Consider the following 17,398-nt stretch of genomic DNA (forward strand, 5'->3'; position numbering starts at 1 on the left):
AAAAGGACAAGCTCTCTGTGGAGGCTGGGTACAAAAATCTTTCTTACCAGATTCATGTTATTAGCACTACAGAGAGCTATAAGAAACAGCATCTTAGACCTCATGCAGTCAGCAACCTTCCAGATACTATGGCATTACCATTGGCAAAGGCAAAGCAAGTCTCTCTGAGTACAAAACATCACCATGAAAAGGCTTAATTTGCTTAAGCATACAGGAAGCTAAACATTATCAAGAAATAAGCATGTGTACCAGCTTGCATCACCATCAGTTCTTTGTTACAGCTGTAAAACACCTCTAGAATTTTACACCTATTCTTCAAATCACCATAACAGTCAGATAACACAGATCAAAGACCTATAAAACCATTAACACAAATTGCTACTGGCAAAACAAGGCAGATCAGAGAAATTATGAGTCATCTTTACTGATCGCATGCAATTTTTTCCTGCCCTCGCCCTCTCACAGCCTGTAAGTTTACATTTGCACAAGTTTCTTTTTATCAGAAAAATTATTCATATGATTACATGCAGAAATAGCACTGGGGCAAGAAACTCCTACTGGTAAATTCTGGAAATAAAGCAAGCAGCAGATAGGAAAATAAGGTGATGGAAGAGCTATTTAATTGACGACAGTGCAGTTCTGAGAAACAAGAAATGCTGGAAATAACCCCTATAGATAATTAAAGCCTTGGAAAGAGCTGTGAAAATTTTGACAAGTGGACTGTGATACCTATACGATTACTGTGTGACTCAGGGGTACAGCTAACAATCCTTTTGCAGTTTTTAAAATGACAGGTCTGTGCATGTAAGGCCTGTTAAGTTTAGGGACACTAGATAAATATTCCTGTAATGTACACAAGCATCATTTATTGACATCTAGATAATAAAATATCTCAGGTGGCCCCATCGATTCTGGCCAAGAAAGCACACAGCAGAGAAAAGCTTTTGCAGGGTGTTGCAGCAGTGATTCCACATTGCAGCAGACAACAAGTACTACTCCAAGGCTTTTAACAGGGTAGGACTGACTAACTGACACCAACATCAATTATCCCTTGTGACAAGAAGGTCAGATGCACTTGGTCAACTGACATATCATACCCAGTCCCTGTCTGCACTAACCACTCTTAATAAAACCAAGCCATTGTCTCACACTGGAAAATGTTACTTCTATCCTTCTCTTTTCCCTCTTCCTTCCTACATTGACTGATGACTGACATGGAAAGTCATCTTACAAAACACAACTTAATCAAATTCTGCAACAACACATAAGCAAGAGGCTCAAGAAGGGCTTGAGAGCTGAAAAGGACATTCTGATTAGCTGAATGAAGTATGAACTGTGCCAACAGAAGCACAGATACAGAGGTGGGAAACTATACCAAAGCAGAAGCAACATACTGTAAAAAAAATAATAATATAATGATAATAACAACAATAATAGTCAGCTCTTGCAACACAAACATGTAAAGAAGCATTGGATAAATGCAGAGAACAGCTAAGGTTTCAGAGGTACATTCTTGAAGACTGCTAAGCTGACACTCGCATGTCTGCACCTCAGAAGTGAAGGAGGCAAGGGAGGAAGAGGTTTGCATTACCCCATAAGGCAGCACACAGTATTTCAGAATTGAATCTCTTCTTGTATTTGCGAATCTCTGGGGTATCGCTCTGTGGCCGCGTGTTTGTGGGATTCACATTGACAACGGATCCTTTCCGTGTAGGGTCTTGCCTTATTGCCTCTGACCTCATTGCTTCACTAGAAAATCCTACTGAAAAAAAAAGAAAAAGAAAGTGCATGTAATATCCCTCAAGTGCTAAATCCAGCCATATATTATTTACACCATGCAAGACCAATCAGTAACTGAGAATATTGAGCAAGTCTTTATTTTTGTTAGAAATGTAAATGGAAAAAGAACAAACTATGCAATCCATTGCAAATCAAATAAAAAGCATGATGGTAACATTCATAAGTACTTTAAAGAGCCACTGAAGTCACTGAAACATTTTTCAATTGCCATCTTCAGCTACTTACCCACAGAAGTCACAGTTGTCCCACTAGATGGAGAAATCTGTAGTAATCTGGGGTCTATAAAAGGTGTAAAGGAGGAGGAAGATTTGTGTTTCTGGAGTGTGTTACTAGCGGACTGAGTCTGCAATGTAAATTTCAACTTCATTAATATTAATGGCAACAAAAAGCATGGATAACAACAACCAACATTTTTAAATCACTACAGAATTATGCTATAAAGCCTCCCCAAGCTTTTATACTTCCTTTCTAGATACACAACGCACTACAGGCACCACAGCTAAACTAGATACATACACACACTGCACACATTACAGCAAAATCTAGCTACCTAAAGTGCTGTCCCTGTCACCTCAACTACTAGTGAAGACTTTTAGGACTGGCCACTAGAATCAGGCACAAAGAGAGGGAGTATCTCTTTTTTTTAAAAAAAGCTGCTTAAATGTATGTATGTATACTACCTTCTCTGCAAGCTGTCCACTACCTACAACTTTGGAATTTATGACACATGTCCTAAAGTAAGCTAGTTTAAGAAATTATCATGTTTGATCTCTTGGCTTGTGTGACAAATTCAGAACCATCTGGGATCAAGCTCTCACTGCTACGATGGATCATGCTTCAATGTCCATTACTGTTCGCTTTCCCTGTTTTGTTTAACCTGAGCCTCTTGCCAGAAAGCTGCAGCAGGTTCTTCCACATTTATTTGACAAAGTAACATATTAAACCTGTATTGAACAAAGGGGCTCATTAGTGTGGAAGGTGTATCAAACAGTGATATGAAGCTATGAATTTGTAGTGAATAAAATCACTGGTGCTTGCCAAGTTATGTGGTCTAAACATGAAAGAACAAAACCAAAACAAAACATGAAGAAAGGAAGAAGACAGAACGAACTGTTAAAAGTGGAAATGGAACAACTTAAAAACCCTTGCCAGTTTAGTATTAGAGTGACAACATTGCATACTGAAGCAGAATGGGACAAGTGAAAGGACAAAAATGATATAACATAAGGGTGTGCATGTGGGTAAGCAATGCTGAGTTTTTGCTCAGCTTTAAGCAAATGTATAGACACTTCATCATCATCAACTAATCTTCAATCTCTGATCTTTCTAAGCCTATATTGTCTGCAGAAAAAATAGCAGTGGGTCTTAGGTGTGAATCACTTCCCTGTACAACTCAATACTGAAAGGCTCCTTTGCCACCAGCCACTGCCACAGTCTCTGCTTCCCAAGCTGAGTTAACTGAACCCTGCTTATTTATTGCTTAGATCAAAGTAATGAGCAAGCATATCTCTGGATCAATCAACTGATCTTAATAACCTACAAGTGTGTGCTTTTAGAAAGATCAAAGACCAATGAAGCATAGCTGAAAATTAAGTATTATGCTAATCAAATTTCCAGGAGGAAACCCTACCACCCACCCTCTTGCTATGTGGTTCAGAAGCATTTTTGATCCTGTGGTAAACACGCACACTGCCATCAGCCTACCCAGCTCACCACAACCCCTCCTCACCACATGGCAGGATGGCTCTACTACGAGAAGCAGCAGCTTCTTTTCATCAAGTTTTGATCCCCCTTTACCACTCCTGCTTTCATACAGACAAAGGCTCTCCCCAAAAGCCAGGCTGGCCACCCAACTGGCGGTGGAGCCACCACACTGCTCTGCTCACTTCACTGCTAGAGTTGATAAGGAGCAAACGATGCCCTTTGTTCACATCTGTGCATCTCCTCAGCTGCAAGGGGTTACACACACACAAAGATTGGGCTTGTCCACCAGCAATTGGTGAGTTAAGGGAAGGCACTACCCTGGGATCAGCCCAGGAGATCAAGAGGGAGCTTCCCCTGCAGCAAAGTCTTGCTTTTCCACCTGGACACAACCATTGGTGGTAGAAAAAAGTCATCTTTATGCAGTTGCTTCTCAGAGTATACTCATAACCGGAAAAACCCAGAGATTTCCCCCCAGTTCCAAAACAACAATACCCTAGGCTTTTACAATCCTCCTGGGACACGTCTGATTTGTACATCCAGCTCATGTTGCAAGCTTTGAAGAGCAAAATCCCTCCATAGCCACTTCTTCTCCCAAAAGGTGAATTTCCACAAGCAGCTCCTCATAGGTTTGGAGTTACTAGCCCAGCCTTTACTGACAAAGCCAGAAGTAACCTCTAATTTTAAGAGGCACACTGCTTGCAAGTAGCCTGCTCCCAGAATAAGCCAGAGTTTTTAAAAAGAGTATTGGCTTGAAAACGTAGCAGTCGAGTTTAGTTTAAAACGAACACCATGCAATTAATGACTAACTAAGAGGAAGCAAATATAGTAAACTGGCAAGTTTGGCATGGGGCTGCTCTCGAGTTAAGTAAGGGCTTCTTGCACAGAACTGAAATGTGTTATTTGGGGGATGGGAACAAAGGTGACAGGAAAAATAAGCAGGGCAGATTTGGCCTTTGCAAACTAGCTACTAGGCAATGCTGCTATAACCCTACCGAAGCAGCCAGCTGTGGTGTAAGACATACCTCATTAGTAGTTAGCTTGTCCTGGGGTGTCTGTGGGGACATGGTGGGTGTCGGCTGGCTGGAGGATGGGGAGGAGGAGGTGGAGGAAGTGGAGGAGGAATGGCTTTGCTGTAAGAGATCTGGCAAGAGGTGAATGCGACCGGCAAAGCCATTGCTCTCATGATGGCTGGCACGCTTTTTGTCAACTGTACTCTGCAGAAAAAACAGGCACACTTGTCTTGCTCAAGTGCTGCTTAAAGTTCTAAATCCCTAACAACCTCTCTCCTTGTCTCCCTCTCACTCTCTTCCTACCTTTTAACATTGAGTTGTCTATATATTTTTTAAAAATAAGCTGAGAATCCATGTCTTGATGCATGGATGGAAAGGGAAAGGGGGCAGAGCTACCAGAATTCCTACCTCTTCCAGGACACAAAAGTTTGTGTGGTTGACTTGTACAGCCAGTTTCACTAATTAACCAAATAGTAAATGCACCATTAAGTCTTCCACCACAACATGGACAAGCACATTTTGGAGGGCTGGGGGAGGACTTCTTGCCCTATTGTTTTATTTAAAACTATACAGATATAAGCCTGGACTTTTTGGCAAATGCCTTCAACTAACTATTTAAAACAATAAGCATGAAATTTTAATTTTCAAACCATAGGGCTCAGTTAAGAAATTGGCATTCAGTTGTGAAATTCAGAAATGCGATTACCAAGGAAACTCCTATAAGCTAGCACGCTCATTAACACAAGAGCTCATTTAAAAGCAGGGCATCATTATCTTTCAGAGGCAAAAGAATGCAGTATTTTCAGAATCAAAGGCAACACAGCGCTCTAGCTCTGTCCATATTCTCTGCCTCACCACCTATTTTGCTTCTCCAGTTCCCCACACTAACTCTTCCATGAATTTGTATATGTGTGTGTGTGTGTGTGTGTTAGCTGGATTCAACTGCAGGTTCAAAACAATTTAAAAAAAAAAAAGATGGTTCCCCCCAGCCTCCCTCCCAGTCCCACTCCTGAGAGCCACATTTGGTTCTATGCTAAACCTAAACTAAGTTCTTGCTCAAAGTACTTGCTCCACACAACTGCAGCTTTTCTACCCTTCTCTCCTACAGAATTTGATGTACTCTGGATGGTGCTGCCATGGGTGTCACGGGAAAGCATGCAAAACAGAAGCAAGGGGTGAAGCGCTACTCTCCTCTTTGCATGCATCAAACATCTTGCTCATCTGAAATTCACTACAGCTGTGTCTTGATAATACAAACAACAAATATAATGTAGAAACAGCATGGGTGAATGAGCGAGTGGGTTAATGAGCACAGAAAAGGTGCAGCACTGCACAGGGAAGGAAAAGCAATACCTGTCGGACAATTAAGGTGCCCTCCTTAGAAGGAGTCAAGGCAGGTTCACTCTCCACATCGTCATGGACAATCATGGTTTTTACTGACTCTGTTTCACCATTGCTCAAGTTCAATGTTGACCTAATTGCCAGACAAGAAATAACTGGAGTGAGAGAACAGCATTTGTGCCCTAGCTTTTGCTGCCCTGCACGAAAGCACACTCAAAATTAATTTATACTGTGACCAGAGTGGAACATAATTTACAGGAGTCTATTTTTCGAGAAGATTGCCCTCAGTGTTTTACAGTGTGAACACACAACAGCTGCTATATCTTCTCATAGACTGTTGTAAGCTAAAAGAACCAATGTGCAAGCCAAAATACCCAATGTCCTTTTCCTTCAAGTCCCCAGCAGGGGAAAAAAAAAACAAACAAACAAAATGCTGTTAGAAGAACTAACACAGCTCGGACATCATCTGGTCCAGAAGTAGATTCATCTGCTCCTTCTTGTTCCATATCATCGTCTTCTTCATCCGTCGTCCCTGACTCCTCACTTGAGGATGAATAATCTGTGACTTTATGTGGAGGTCGCACATCCTCTACTGCTCGCAACTCCTTTGCCAGTGCAGTTAAATCCTGATGGGAGAGGGGAGAAAGAAGTGCTGTTGCAAGGAAGAGAGAAGAGTTTGCAAGAAAGAAACACTGGACCAGTGCCCAAGTTTGCTCACTTGTCCACTGCTGTGTTTCCATAGCTACAGCAGTATTGTTTCCTTTGATTTATTAATTCCTGATAGTTATCAGAAGAGTCAACCTAAGGAGGCCTTGGCCTGTTACAGAGAGCTGTGCATACTCTGAATGCAAACTATCCTGATTATGATGTTAGTTTATCCTATTATACCATCTGAAAGACATGTACAAGTACCTGGACCCAGTCTCATAAAGTGGTTGTTTGTCACAGTTCACTTTCCTACATTTTGAAGGTTAATAGCATCCACCACAAGAAATCCAGGCAAGCAAGGCAGCAGAAAGATCCTAAGACTTATTGAGCTACCCAAGGTACAGCTGCAGAGATCTTATCTCCTTGAAACTTTTTTATCCATTTCCACTTGCATGGATCCACACTAAAGAGTTCAGCTCAGAAGTCAAATTCATTAGTACCACCTCAGTCACACATAACTGTCAAATAGTAAGGGGCGTAAGCTGCTGCTTTTGTCTGCATCTTGGAGTATGGACAAATCAGGTTTGCAGTCAGTGCAATTTGCTCTCAATTAATTGTGTTACCCTGCTTTATTCAGCTGAATCCAGTTTACGGCAAGTACTTCACACATTGTACTATGAGAATTGAAGGACCAACCTCTCTGTTTCTTCAAGAATGTAGCTTTAACTGACAGATTGGGGTGCAGTATCAAAATAGCAAAAGAAAAAAAAAAATCTTGAGGAAAGTTGTAGGTACTGTGAAAACCCATTGTAATCCCCCCAGATACAACTGGACATAGAGATGTAAGCAACTGTAACAGGAGCCAGATCAAGACAATGACAGAAATCTTTCATGGAAAATAGCAAAAAATAAAGGTCTTACCACTTCTCCCTGCACCATTCAGCCCAGCATTGGTACATTCAGGTCAAATGCATGATCATTGGTCCAGCCCCAGGAAGGAAGCACAAGATCGAAAGAGAGAAATTCAAAAGTTAGGAAGGAAGAAGACCAGAGAGCAGAAATCAGTTCCAGAAGCAGAGCAAATTCTAATGTCTAAAGTACTGTGACGTGTGCAGGCAACTGCAGAGCCCAGAACATGCTGCAAGGCCCAGAGATACAAGGTCCAACTCAAGCTGAAGTCAAGTCCCAATGGCACCATGAACAGAAGCTCGCATTGTATTTTATGTGGGCCAAACTGAAAGACACGGACATGGGAAAGTGGAATGAACTTACAGCAGGCTTGATAGGTCTGAAGACTTCCTTCTTCTCCTCAGGCTTTTTAGGTGCACTTTCATGACGCTGAGACGGTGAACCCTCTGATTTGGATGATGCTGTATGTGTCAAGACACAGAAAGGAACACAGTTAAAAAACAGATTAAGCAGGAAGTTAAACCACATTTTCTCACTTCACTTTGCAATGTGGAAGAAAGGCGAGAAGACTATCAGAGGGTGTCTGATAGCAAGATCTAAGTTTCACCATTTTGCTGTTACATCATTCCTGAAGGACTATTAAAAAAACAAAACATAATGAGCTGTATAGGTGCAGCTGACTTATGATCGAAGCTCTAAATCAAAAAGGCTAAGTCCTGTGCAGTCACCAGCTGGAACACCTACATCAGCATCCAATGCAGCCCTACCGAAACCTATTTGTAACAGTCTGAACAGCATCAACAACCACTAAGGTGATGAGCAAAAAGCATCAAAATGTGTCCTTACATGAGGATGGGAGCTATAAAAGCACAGAGGCGGTTTGTACATAGCAAAATGCTGCAGTGACTGGATGTGAATCAACGGATCAGTAACACACTTCCACAACAATTTCTATGCCTACCATCCTTCCCATGCAAGGAGATACAGCCATGGGAGGAGCTAGAAGCTAACTCATCTTTGATACGTCATGCACAAAGGTCTTTCCTAGTGATGGTTCTCATCATTACTGAGAATTCTACAACTTAATCAATTTAGAAATGCAACATTATGAAGGGTGGGGGAAGGACTTACATCTCATCCGGAACCGCTCTCCAGACCCACTTTGAGAGCCAGGATGGGAGCCAGGCTGTGAGCCAGAGTTGCTTGAACCCGAAGAACTGCCACTACCTGGCCTTGGTACAAGCTTCTCCACCCTTTCCCACAGTAGACGAGGCTCTATATTGCTGTATCAGGGGAGGGAAGAAAGTCTTTGTTAGAAACTTCAGTGTCATATTCCCTTTTCTAAAATCAAATATCACTCCTCCTCAGTGTTTTGCTTATAACTCATCTGAAACAGCACTTAACACTGAGTTGAGGACATCAGCGATGCTTCACAACCAAGGCAGCGGCTCCATTTGAAATCACAGAATCACATAAAATCACAGAACATTAGGGGCTGGAAGGGATCTCAAAAGATCATCTAGTCCAACCCTCTGCCAGGGCAGGATCACCTCGAGTAGGTAACACATGAACGTGTCCACAAAGAACGTCTCCAGTGAAAGAGACTCCACAACCTCTTCAGGCAGCCTGTTCCAGTGTTTTGTCACCCTCACAGTGAGAAAGTTTTTCTTTATGTTCACGTGGAACCTTTTATGTTTCAGCTTGCACCCACTGTCTCTTGTCCTGTCATTGGGTATCTCTGAGAAGACCCTGGCTCTGTCCTACTGATACTCACCTTTACATATTCATAAACATTAAGGAGGTCACCCCTCACTCTCCTCCAAGCTAAAAAGAGCCCCAGCTCCCTCAGCCTTTCCTCATAAGGGAGATGTTTCACTCCCTTAATCATCTTTGTGGCTCTGCACTAACTCTTTCAAGCAGTGCCCTGTCCTCCTCGAACTAAGGGGCCCAGAACTGGACACAATATTCCAGATGCAGCCTCACCAGAGTAGAGAGCAGAGTAGAGGGCAAGGGCGACCTCTCTCAACCACTCCCCATTATACCTTATTTAGGATGGTAAGTAAAAAACAAAGTTTAGGTGGGTGCAAGCTATTTATTTGGAACTGGCTGCCTGCAGTCCTTACATATATAACCTAAAGTGGAAAGCTCGCTCAGACTGCATGCAGCAGGTTTGAAACTGGGTCAGAAGTGCCCAGGCCACACAAGCACAAGACATCACTGCCTAAACCTCTCAGAATGCCCTCACCCCTGTTCAGTGAGCCAGTTCCAGGCCGACCTGTCCATTCTGCTCTGCTGAACTCTGGATACAAGTCCCTTCCTCCCCCTTCCTGCCTTCAGACACTTTGTGTCACAGTTCATGGATGCCTCTCCACCTGGTTCTGGCTGAGAGGTCAGGAAGTTTCTAAGATCTCTTCACTTGAGATGTTATAAACACTTCTGATGCCAGTAATCCCCACAATATGTCTGAGATGATCTATTGTACCAAAAGACACAAATGACCACGTTTTCAGAAATCTTAAGGATATTTTGAAATTATTGTTGAAGTTACGCAGCAGGCAACTCAAAGGCAGACATGGAAAAAGAAATTTTGCCAGTGTTGTTGGCACACATACTACATCTGGGAAATCGATATTCATCACTACTGAAAAGGAATTCAAATTCACCTCTCTTTCAAGTCCAACAGCCAGTGCCAGAAGCTTTCTAGTAATGTCTAGCTTCCCAAGGGCCTTTCACTTTCAATTAAAGAAAGGCAAGGACACGTTAAGACTTACAAACCTTGTGGAGTTTCTTTGACCTGCTTGGTTATTTTGCTGCCCACTGCCCTGCAGTGGAGAATCACGGCGGGACAGGACTGGTGATCGAGATGTTGTTCTCACAGGTACCTTGGGAGAGAAAAACTCATCTTAAAACCACAAAGAAGAGAGAGCTTAGAAGAGTAATAAACCTCTTCTGCTAAAGAACATATTCTTATGAATTTGAAAGCACACAATTCTAAGTCCAAGCTAGCATCAATGACCAAAAGCAATAAACAAACATCCACAAACCCAAGAGCCTTAATTGGGATGCTGTTCAGATTTTTAAGAGGAGTCAAAGTTCAGTCTTAACAACATTAAGCACTGTTTAAATAGTTACCAGGCAAACACATACACACCCTGCTACCCTCCAACTACTGCAACATTTAAAAAGAGTATGGCATTTTGACTGAAGCAGGGGAGGCACAAAGCAGTTTGCTGAAACAGCATGAGAATTAGGAGAATAAGCTCAAACAAATGCCTGGGAATGGATCAGCAGAAGGCAAAGACTGGTGGGGGAGCAAGAATATACTTAGAAGCAGCAAATCCCAGTGGATGGGAGGGGGGAGGGACTGGGAGGGGGAAAGGAGAAGGAAATATATTGAATGTTTCCTTTTTTGTTCAGTTCCATCTCAATTTTAAATACATGTATGATTCATAGTTTGGGTTGCTAACAGATGAAGAGGAAAATTAAACTCTGAGCAATAACCTCAGGGATATTTTAAATTCTTTCCTGAATATGGTAATGATTTGTTAATTTTGCATAACAAATCACCTCTCTGAAATAGATGCATTCTATAAATAATTGCCAATTTTATAGGAAGCTTCAATATTGTAGTTAAGGTTGATTATCATTAACCCATTGACTGAAGAATACCTACATTATCATCTATCTTCCATAATACTGTTACCAATGCTGGCACAGGGGCATAGTCTTCCTAGTGCCCACAGTATCACATCCTCGAAAAATAATAATAAACGATAAAATAAAAAAATAGCACACGTCTGTCTTTCTACTCCTTACCCTTGGAGGCACCTCGTCACTGTCTGATCTAGCCCAAGCCTTTTGGGTGGGGTCAGGTACCTCCGACTTAGAGTCAGAACTCTGATTTAGCACTTCACTGCGTGAAGGTGGATATGGGTCCTGGGAACGAAGATGGTGATGAGCAAATTTGGGAGAAGGGTCACTGAAGGAATGGGATCGCGAGACAGGGGAAACATTGTTCTTGAGAGATGCCAGATGGGACCACTGTACCTTACAAGAAAACAAAACATAAAACATTCAATGCGCTCAGCGTAACTGGCTTTCCAATTAACACAGAATAAAGGCAGGTGGGGTGGGCAAAGACAAATTGGTTATGGCATTAGGTAAGCGTGGGGTGAAATCAATGCATTTAAAAGCAAGGCAAGCGCCCAGAGAACGTAACAGACTTAAAATACAGCACATATGCACTTTTCGTGAGATGCGCTTTCCACATACACATATACTGGTGCCCAGAACAAAAGGAGACCTAGTATCTGCACAGTCCAAAGACCACTCAAGACGTAAGTCAGTCTTCACTACCCAGCTTTCAGTGGGCATTGGTCAGGTCTCATGGCAGCATTGGTAGGCTAGGAAATTTGAAGAAGATATCCAATTGCAGAAAAGTACAATATTAAAGAATGCTGCAAAATGTGCAAACCAACATTACCTAAGAAATTCAGGAACCAGATACAGTTCCATGCTTTTGGAAAAAGACCAAAACAAAGAAGCCTTTATTCCTTTACAGTCATTGCAATATATATATTAAAAAGCCATAATATATATTGTCTATAGTATACATATGTACAATGCATATTATACTTACACCATATATGTACCATACACCGTACATATATACATATTTATGCACAAACTAAGCACACGTGTACACAAACACATACTCAATTACACATACTAAGAAGGCACAACAGGGACTCCAGAGTTAAAACTCCATTGGGATTTCCATTGAAATCCACATTGACCCTTCATCCTACTCCCTCCTTGCACATAATTTGTGTTTCAGAATTTAATTCTGAAGCTAAGGAGAAGGAAAGGTCGCATCTGAGGAACTCGCTGTTTTCGCACCAATAATTAAGAAAAGCTTTGCTTCCAATCCCAGTTTCAGAAGACTGGTTGTATTTGTTTTTATATCATTATTATTGCCTCAATTTTAATACACACAGCTGTTGAAGAGCCTGATTATCCCTAATAGGAGTGGAAGACCCAGACTTTAAAAGTAACTGGCACAGAGAACATGAAGATACAAGTCCAATATTTTGAAATAGTCATAGAGGTTTGAACAAAAGCCAGGAATTAATGAGTAAGAGATGAAGTTCTGTCCTGATTTCTCCCACTCTCCCGTCTGTTCAAATTCTCCTGATGCCCAAAAGAGCTGCAATAACCTAGTCACAATCAGGGATGGTTTTAGCTTGCTCTGTCATCAACAGACTTAATTTGGGAGAAGAAAATTCTGCATGGAAACAGATGAACTGAATGTAGAACTACACTGTTTAATTTAGTCTATCTAAATTTCTCAGAATTTATGGGCTATGTTTTAAGTTTTAGACAAAAGTTACTTTTTAAATTCAAGACATACAGATACCAAGATCTGGAGGCTCTTAATTAGAAAAACAACAGAACAGTGGCAACCATGCAGCTCAGTGATTTTTGGCTTTTTTCAGAGGTGGTGTAGAGCTCTATTTAGCAACTGCAGGCCTACTGACAACAAACTTGCTTTTCTTAGTCATGTTTTGTAAACTTCTTTGAAGCAGTGCTCATACTATTAAAACCCACATGTTTAGTTAGCTTATTCTGCAGGAATTAAAAAACCCAAGCAAGCTCATTTCTCTCCTGAACATCCTTTCCAGCAGTATTTTACACCAATCAAATTAAGAATTGTAAAAGTGCACCACAACTGTCACCAGTGTTTAGCCTACCATTTCACTATTGCACAGATAACAACAGAATGCAACAGTTCTAATCTAGCTCTATTATTTAAAAAAACATAAACAACTCAAAACCCAACGAAAAGTCCCAAAAACTAAAAATCCATCAGTTTATCAATAAAAAAAAAAATAGGAAAAAAAAGAACAGATCTACTGAATAAGCTGCTCTGTGTAACAGTGCTACCTTTTACATGAGACCTTCTAAGTGCCAAGATCTGCAAACCTGAAGAAAACGTGTTAGGACTTCTGCATTTCCTCCAGGCTCACCAAAATTTTTCTGGGCACTTACCTGGGGCTCCATCGGCCTCTGCAGGGCAGGCTGAGCAGGTTCCGAGTTTCCATTGGAAAAGGACTCTGATCTTGAAGGCACTGGTGGCTCCAACACTTTGCCCATCTGTTTAGACTGTGCTTCAGGGGACCCCTGATTAGTTTTTCTAAATCTCTCCTCCACCTAAGCCAAAATACATGGAGGTTAAGCCTGGGAGTCTATAAAACCAAATGACAGTAGAAATATGAAGGTGAGTACCACCTTTCCTTTACCATAAAGAAACCAAATATATTTGGGGCTTGGAAGGAATTTTTTCTCTACCACTTCCGCCAGCACTGTTACACAGAGTGAACCAGACTGAAGTGGCAAGTATGCCAATATGGAAAACCCATACCAGGAAGAGAGGATACAGAAGGCAGTAAGATGTGAAGTGATGATGAAAGACATTATGGGGCTTCTTTCTGCCTAGACTAGTTATTATCCATCAGTAGTTCCCTCACAGACAGTAAAAAGGATATATAAAACCAGAAACAACTTCACTATCTAGAAGTACATTTCCTATTGCTATTCTCTTACTATGGTTACCTATCTTACTCAGCCAACAGTATCTCATTATCTGCTTCCCTGTGCTTGTCTCTTTAGCAATGCAGAAAGAAAGGATACGCTTCTACACCTGGTAATGCTGAAGCTCTTTAGGTACGGAACTGTGGGACTACTCATCCTCTCTCGTATCAGATCCAGCAGCTTGTTTCTTGTTCTCAGGCAGACATGGAACTGATCATACACTAACCTTGAGAATTTGTTACCTGAAAGTGCTCAGTCCTCAAAAGAACATCAAGTGAGCTTCCATGCAGAAACATAACCACTTCCAAGGCCACAAAGCATTGCAAACAATGCAAGAGGTATGAAGGCCAAGAGATAGAGAGAGGTTCCAAGCAGAAAGGAAATATCCTCTTGTTTCTTAAGATGGTTTGTTGCTGGAACCAAGGCAGACTGTGCTTTACTGGCAGGGAAGATGCCTCTGAAGAAGGCTAAACTCCCAGTAAAATCCCCAGATCAAAACGTCAAAGAAAGATCCAACTGGCAGCCTGGGTTGATTTCATTTGTTGAGATTCTGCTCACAAGATTTACTTTAACTTTTGTGCCTGGAGCACAAACCCCAGTATTGGGCAGTTTCCTAATTGTTCCCTAGCAGTGATGGTTTGGAGAGACTGTTCATATAACCATGTCAGAAGACAGAGGTAGCTTTCCAGGACTCCTCAGCTGGGCTGCTTTACAAATCTGACTTGCCTCTGACTTTTCAAAATTTGAGGACAGCAACAGTTTGCCTATGGGAACAAGCAGACAAGCTTCTGCCACTTCTACACAAAATACACCATGTTTTGGGAAGTACAATAATGAAGGCAAGCATCTTCACCATACAATCATTTTCACCACCACAGTCAACTTCAGAGCCATCTTTTAAAGCTTAAAAAACAGGCCAGACTCCTTGTTATAATTAGAAGAAAAAAAAAGCCCCAAGTCCTTCTGTCTGAAAAAACAGGCTTTCTTGTCTCTAATAGATGATAGGAAGCTTCTTCCACAAAGCACATAAACTGCATGAGACACATATCCTTAAAACCAGGCAAGAAGTGCATCCCTCTATAGAAACAGGCCCTGTTCTAGTCATCTGACTGTCTGGACCAGAAAATTACATTAAGTCTCATTTATTGCTCTAAGCTCCTTTATGTTTCACAGAGACAAGAAATCCTTTTCCTCCTATCCTCATTGCTACTGCAGTAGGGCAAAAAAACCCCAAAACAAAACCAAAACCTAATCACCATTAGACTTTGCCAGAATGGGAAATTTAGTCCACTTTGGCTTATCACCCTGATGGTCAGCATCTCTGTAGATGGGAGACTTTTACTGGAAAGCAATATACCTGAAAATATAAGCCAAGGAGCAGGTGCTCCAATTCACTACTTTACATCAAGAAGGACATCAGAGTTAATGCCTGCTGCTAAGAGAAAGTGGTGTTGTGCTCACTGCCAGGCACTAACAGATTATGGCAACACTTCCATCACATTTTTTAAAAAAAGAGTATTATACAGCAATCTCTGGAAAGATCTGACTACTGAGACCGTTTTTTTTTTTTTCAGTACCTTCTCTTTACTCCTTCTAGCTAGATCAACCACAAAAGAAAAACAAAAGAAGAACATGATAAACAACAGAGCTCAGAGGACCATGATCAATGGTGCAGAGTCCAGTTAGAGATCAGTAACTAGTGATGTTCCCCAGTGGTCAGTACTGGGTCCAGTGTTACTCAACATCTTCATAAACGACCTAGATGAGATGATAGAATGTACCCTCAGCAAGTTTTCTGATGATATGAAACTGCGAGTATGGGATGATACACCAGAAGACTGCGCAGCTATTCAGCAAGATCTGAAGAGCTGTGCGAAGAAGAACCTGGAAAGCAGCTCCATGCAGAAGGACCTCAAAGTTGTGGTAGACAACGTTATCTATGGGACAGCAATGTGCCTTTGTGGCAAGGCGGCCAATGGTATCCTGGGGTGCTAGCAAGTCAAGGGAGGTTCTCCTCCGCGTCTACTCTGCCCTGGTGAGAAAATATCTGGAGGACTGTGTCTAGTTCTGGGCTCCTCAGTTCAAAAGAGATCAGAATATACTGGAGAGTGTCCAACAGAGGGCTACGAAGTTGATTAAGGAACTGGAACATTGTCTTAGGAGGAAAGGTTGAGAGACATGGGTCTGTTTAGCTTGGAAAAGAGATGACTGAAAGGAGATCTTATTAACGTTTACAAATATCTGAAGGGTATGTGTCAAGAAGAAGGTGCTGGTCTCTATTCAGCGGTGTCCTGTAGTAGAATGAAGGGCAATGGATGCAAACTAGAATACAGGAAGTTCTGTTGCAAGGTGAAGAAAAACTTTACTGTAAGGGTGATGAAGCACTGGAATAGGCTGCCCAGAGAGGTTGTGGAGTCTCTTTCTCTAGCAACTTTCAAGACCCCTCTGGGTGTATTCTTGTGTGACCCACCCTAGGTGATCCTGCTTTGGCAGGGAGGTTAGACTTGATCTCTGGAGGTCCCTTCCAACCCTTACCATTCTATGATTCTATGAAAAAGACTACGATAGAAAAATAGAGTCAGTGGTTCTGGTAAAGAATGTAACACTTTGAATCTTCAGGAGTTTCTCTCTTTTTCAACTCTGAAAGGAAAATGGGAGATGAGGAGCAGGCACAGTTCTGCATACCTCCAAAGCCAGCCTTCAGGCTGGACTTTCCTCAGGATTGGCCAAGAATGTGAAACAAGGACAGAAGGGTTGGTTCTATGCCTGCACCATCACGTACTGTACAAGTCTTATCTTATTCTTCTGAGAGAGACAGATGTACCAGATACTTCAACCACCAAGAGGAATGGATGAGATAGCTCAAACATGGTTTATAAAGAACTTGGACAACAGTATTTACAAGAAAATGAGTTTGTGCTCACCAAGCCCAAAGAGCAATACTTCAAAGGCAATGAAGCACCACTGGATGAAGGTGGACATTTTATCATGTTCAACAGCCCCATGGATTTTTTTGTTCTTGTTCCAAAATATATTTACCTAGTTCCCACATGCTGGTGATGAATGCCATTAAGAGCTTTGACCAGTATTGCCTGGTCTAGTGGTTTGTGGCCAGTAGAGTGCTCAAGGGAAACATAAGAATAAGACCACTGAAACTGAGCCAAGTATGCATCAAAGAGGCAATTATTTGCTTTGCAATGTTATCCACGGACCAGTGAAGACAGAGGACTACTCAGTGAAACAAAAAGCACTGTGATGGTTTCAGGTTGACGTGAGAGTGCCCAAAGTCCAAGAAGGCAACACCACAGTTTCACAAAAGCAGTACATGATGTCAGGAGAGAATACTTAACACTTTGACAACAAAACTAATGAATTTCAGGTTTGTGTTCATGAGA

General features: G+C 41.7%; 1 protein-coding gene across 28 annotated transcripts in view; it reads right to left on the minus strand.

The window, feature by feature from the left end:
* MAP4K4 (mitogen-activated protein kinase kinase kinase kinase 4) overlaps positions 1–17,398 on the minus strand; it is a 171,823-nt gene that overhangs the window by 17,227 nt on the left and 137,198 nt on the right. For 3 of the 28 annotated variants that reach the window (XM_054388588.1, XM_054388539.1, XM_054388531.1), the window contains exons 16-24: positions 11,229–11,459; positions 10,188–10,294; positions 8,544–8,695; positions 7,776–7,873; positions 7,425–7,433; positions 6,306–6,481; positions 5,868–5,988; positions 2,026–2,143; positions 1,592–1,762 (exon numbers count right to left, since the gene is read on the minus strand). In XM_054388588.1, coding sequence (XP_054244563.1) covers positions 1,592–1,762; positions 2,026–2,143; positions 5,868–5,988; positions 6,306–6,481; positions 7,425–7,433; positions 7,776–7,873; positions 8,544–8,695; positions 10,188–10,294; positions 11,229–11,459 — 1,183 coding nt within the window. Of the gene's footprint in view, positions 1–1,591; positions 1,763–2,025; positions 2,144–4,526; positions 4,719–5,867; positions 5,989–6,305; positions 6,482–7,424; positions 7,434–7,775; positions 7,874–8,543; positions 8,696–10,187; positions 10,295–11,228; positions 11,460–13,460; positions 13,623–17,398 lie in introns of all 28 variants that reach the window. The other 25 variants (XM_054388648.1, XM_054388639.1, XM_054388621.1 and 22 more) reach the window with 16 other exon arrangements.

The sequence above is a fragment of the Indicator indicator genome, chromosome 1 (assembly GCF_027791375.1).
Source record: "Indicator indicator isolate 239-I01 chromosome 1, UM_Iind_1.1, whole genome shotgun sequence".
Classification (NCBI taxonomy): Eukaryota; Metazoa; Chordata; class Aves; order Piciformes; family Indicatoridae; genus Indicator; species Indicator indicator.